Source organism: Pyxicephalus adspersus, chromosome 7, assembly GCF_032062135.1.
Source record: "Pyxicephalus adspersus chromosome 7, UCB_Pads_2.0, whole genome shotgun sequence".
Classification (NCBI taxonomy): domain Eukaryota; kingdom Metazoa; phylum Chordata; class Amphibia; order Anura; family Pyxicephalidae; genus Pyxicephalus; species Pyxicephalus adspersus.
Genome location: NC_092864.1, coordinates 300,330 through 305,329, shown reverse-complemented (window position 1 = coordinate 305,329; position 5,000 = coordinate 300,330). Strand labels below are relative to the sequence as shown.

The 5,000-nt window shown below is 44.2% G+C and overlaps 1 protein-coding gene and 1 long non-coding RNA gene across 3 annotated transcripts in view; both read left to right on the top strand.

Annotated features, from left to right (window-relative positions):
- Window positions 1-955: 955 nt before the first annotated feature.
- On the top strand, window positions 956-1,631 carry LOC140334779 (uncharacterized). Of its 2 annotated transcripts, none has more exons than XR_011921617.1 (3): window positions 956-1,300; window positions 1,381-1,441; window positions 1,512-1,631. It is a non-coding gene; the product is annotated as an uncharacterized lncRNA (long non-coding RNA). The 2 variants fall into 2 exon arrangements; XR_011921616.1 differs by having other exon boundaries at window positions 1,107-1,300; window positions 1,515-1,629.
- Window positions 1,632-4,462: 2,831 nt separating this feature from the next.
- The window catches only part of ITGAL (integrin subunit alpha L), a 28,197-nt gene continuing 27,659 nt past the window's right edge, over window positions 4,463-5,000 (top strand). The window contains exons 1-2 of the mRNA XM_072417020.1: window positions 4,463-4,571; window positions 4,685-4,815. Of these exons, the coding sequence (XP_072273121.1) occupies window positions 4,502-4,571; window positions 4,685-4,815 (201 nt within the window). The 5' untranslated portion in view covers window positions 4,463-4,501. The remainder of the gene's footprint in view (window positions 4,572-4,684; window positions 4,816-5,000) is intronic.

Genomic DNA, 5,000 nt, shown 5'->3' with positions numbered 1-5,000 from the left:
AAGGAAATACGTGTGTAAGTAGAAAAATACATTTTACTTATTCCCTACATAGAGCAGCGACAACCTCTGATCACACTGTCTGCGTGTAATGAATAGCCGATACAAATCCACGTTACAATAATCACATTAATATAAGCGGGAGAGAAAACCTGACGTGATAGAAGAAAACTAACCGCACCTTCAGAATCAGCATAACTATTTTAGTGTAAATAAGTTTAAAAAGTCAACAAAAAATTTGTTCAAAATTGTTCCCCAGCATTATAACACCACACAGGCAGAGCACACAATGTCACAAGATGAGGAATCGTGGGGGCAATATTCTCCAGTAATATTAGGGGGATCAGCTCATCCTACGTCACTATAGCGCTTCCATTTATTTAAGCTTAGGCACAAATTACATAGCTTCCATTCACCATGACAAAACATAAAATAGATTAGTCCGGCAGAACAACAACCATGGAAGCGATATTCTGCGCCCCTATTTCAGGACCACAAAGGCCGAGCACACACCAATGTCACAAGATAGGGAAGTTTGTGTTTGTTGAATCCTACTCCCAATATTATTATTATTATTATTATTATTAATAAACCGGATTTATATAGTGCCAACATATTACGCAGCGCTGTACATTAAATAGGATATAACACTACACTAGCAGAAAATGCGATATAAAGATTATTATTATCATCATTTTCTATTTATATTGCGCCAAGGTATTGCCTACTAATTGTTGTTTTATGTCATTGCTTACGTCATATGTCTTTATTACAGTCTAAGGTTGATTTGGGGGGAAGCCAATGTTTCTGGAATGTGGAAGGAAACCCATGCAAAGTACTGCTCACAATATTCCGTGTGCCTCTCTCTCCTATTATAGCGGCACACAGGCAGAGCGCACACAACAATTTCACAAATGGAGTTGTGGGGACAATATTCTGAGCGTTACAGCACCACACGCACAATGCCCACACACGGCACACAGCACACTAATAGCACAGAGATGGAGCACACAAATAGTGATACGTTCAGTGGCGACACGCTTAGCTGCCATGAGTAATAATGGTGGTACTCCCAGCGGTGGCATGCTTATTTTCCCACACATGTTCTTGCAGCACTGTTTTGCGGTTCAGCCTCCCCCATCTGAGGCAGCAGCTTCCTCTTCCTGCCCACATTTCAAAATGTTCAGAATCTCAGTGTTCAGCACATCTCAGCATTAGACGACAGCCGATGCTTCTCCTCACCACCTCAAACTTTGTCTGATTGTCCGCAGGTGAGGAGGCTGTGTGCCCTCTGCACCTAGTGGTAAGTACCCCCCTACCCTTCCACTCCTCTCTCCCCATGTCTAACCTACCCCCCACTCACTCTCCCTCCCTTTTTCTCAGGTATATACAAGGATGGCCGGTGTAGGTTGGTTTTATGCCCTCCCAATCCTTCTCATACAAGGTAGGTACCTTTATGTAGGTGCACCTGGCTGTGTCTCAGGAGGCAGTGAGTCATCATTTCTCTTATTCAGCAGTGGATATCTCTCTGGCGTATAATATGGACGTTTCCCCGGAGAGGATCCTCACTATCAATGGCAGCCGATACTTCGGGTACCGCGTGCGGCAGATCAGATCAACCAATGGAGACAGGTGACTTACCTCTGTGTATACACTGACACACCTGACTTACCTCTGTGTATACACTGACACACCATATGATCCCTACCACCATCCACACTACTGCCCCCATTATTACTTCCACCATATGATCCCTACCACCATCCACACTACTGCCCCCATTATCACCCCCACCATATGATCCCTACCACCATCCACACTACTGCCCCCATTATCATCCCCACCATATGTTCCCCACCACCATCCACACTACAACCCTCAATTTTCCCCCCACCAATTTTCCCCCACCACCATTCACACTACTAATACCATTATCACCCCCACCATATGACCCCTACCTCCATCTACACAACTACCCCAATTATTACCATCCACAATACTCCCCCTATTATTACCTCCACCATATGTTCCTTACCACCATCTACACTACTACCCCCATTATCACCCCCATCAAATGATCCCCATCACCATCCACACTAGTACCCCTATTATAACCCCCACCAAATGTTCCCCACCACCATTAACAATACTGCCCCCATTTTCGTCCCACCATATGATCTCTACCACCATCCACGCTACTGCCCCCATTATTACCCCAACCATATGTACCCACCACCATCCACACTAGTACCCCATTATAACCCCTACTATATGATCCCAACCACCATCCACGCTACTGCCCCCATTATTACCCCTACCATATGTTCCCCACCACCATTCACACTACTACCCCCATTATCACTCCCACCATCCATACTTCTACCCCAATATTACCCTCACCATATGTTCCCCACCATCATCCACACCCCTACTCCCATATTCATCCCCGCCATATGATACATACCCCCATCCACACTACTACCCCAATTATTAACATCCACACTACTACCCCCATTATTACCCCCACCACTACCCACACTACTACCCCCATTATCTACCCCATCATATGATCCCCACCACCATCTACACTACTACCCTGAATATCACCCCCACCATATGTTTCTCACCACCATCCACAATTTCACCGCCAATATTACCACCAACCACACCCCTACTTCCATTATAACCCCCACTATATGTTCCGCACCACTATTCACACTACTGCCCCCATTATCACCCCTACTATATGATCCCCACCACCATCCACACTACTGCCCCCATTATCACCCCTACTATATGATCCCCACCAATCACTCTGTGTCAATGTATCCCCTTCTGATCACTCTGTGTCAGAGTGATTAGAAGGGGATACATTGACACAGAGTGACTAGAAGGCGATACATTGACACAGAGTGATTTTTTAGTATTTTGTTCAGAATCTTTTTTTTCTAGGTTTTTCTCCTTTAAAATTGGGTGCGTCTTATAGGCCGGAGCGTCTTATAGTCCGAAAAATACGGTACATAATACAGATACAAAAGAGAACATTGCCTTGTATAACAAATTCTCAGGTGGAATAGGAAACTTTTTAACCGCATACAATACAATGAGTTCTCTATGCTGATAAATCCACAAATACAACCAACTGTTCCCAACACGTTTCGCAGATCTAGTCTGCTTCTTCAGGATTGTTGGAGGAATTTCCTACAAACAACATGATTGTCAGTTACAATTATTGTAATCCATTCGTATTAAAATTTTATGAAAGAATACAGATAAGAAAAACTCACGACTACAGGTCATGTATCCTGCGGAGCGGCAGCAACCAAAACAGGGAAACCCAACTGGTAGATAATCAAATGACAGGGAGAGTTTAGCCAGATATAACCTAACATGAACCCATCATAGCAATAAAGCTAGGTGATAAAACAACCAATGGAAAATGTTATTACTTATCTTGTACGCAAATTTAAAAGTTCATTTCATAGATCTATTTCAAACAATTAGATGGTGGGGAATTAGAAAGTTTACCTTATGTTCCATGTTAGAAGTAAGATGGAGTCAGTTTGTTGGAAAGGAGAGTACGGCAGATAAGGATGTTTGGGGCGGGGTTGTACGGAGTCCGGATGCAGTACAGGCCCCGTACAGAGCGTGTACATGGTAAGTGATGGGGGCCTGGCTTGTGCGGGTCCCAATTGATGACATCTGGGATTCCCACTGCAAAGCAGGGGAACTCCCGCCCCATCGGCAGCGCCCGTGTAGCAATCGGGTTGGTGCCAGTGGAGTGGATGGTGTTATTACTGTGATGGAGCCATATGGGGGTTAACAAGCAAATCCAGGGGGATCTAGGAGCAACACTCCCCAGATTACCTGAGAGCTTATCATTAGGTGGCCCTTGGTCCCCATTGGCAGTGTTGATTGTAATTGGGTAAAAGTTATATGAGATAGGAGTGAATGTTGAGTGAAAGGTGTAGGAAGGGTTTGTAGTGTTATGTAAGGTTGTGGTGGATATTGGTGGGTTGGTTATATATGCCATGCACCCAATGAAGATGTGCTAGCTGTACGATAGACGATACAGATAGATCATCCTATTGATACACATAGTATAATAATAATCATATAAATACACTATCACACCAGACACGTTTATATTACATACATACAACATATAACATACATACAACATACATCATACAACATATATAACATACATACAACATAGGGGTGGGGATGTATATTATATGGTGTGATATATCTATATGGGGGTGGGGATGTATATTATATGGTGTGATATATATCCATATGGGGGTGGGAATGTATATTAAATGGTGTGATATATCTATATGGGGGTGGGAATGTATATTATATGGTGTGATATATCTATATGGGGGTGGGAATGTATATTATATGGGGTGTGTATATTGACTTTTATTATGTAACTTACTGTCCCTTTCTCCCCCAGGTTTGTGGCTCTGATACTCCCCATGATTGTGGCCAGACTCTGTACATGAATGGTCTGTGTTTTACCATGGACTCCAGTCTGACCACGTCCCCAAAACTCAACCCTGGGTACCAAGGTAAGGTGGTTGGAACCCTTGGGATAACAAAGCTCCTCCCAATACCTACCTGTCATGGAAAGCTTTTCTCTCCTCCATGTGATGAGGTCCTTCTTATGTTTCTTCCCCCCTAGAATGTCAGAAGGCCGATGTGGACCTTTGCATCCTTTTTGATGGTTCTGGCAGCTCAGGGCAACCTGAACTCCTCTCTATAAAACATTTCCTGAAGAGCGCAGTCAGGAACCTGAGGAACACCAGCGTCAATGTAAGATGACGGAGAGCCAAACCCCCACTATGCCCACTTACCGTTTCTGCTCATTGTGCACACTGAACCCCACTCCACACCATCCAATACATCGTCTCTGCCCCCCACCTTCCAATACACCATCCCCCCACCTTTCAATATGCCTCCCCCCACCTTCCAATACACCATCCCCCACATTTCAATAT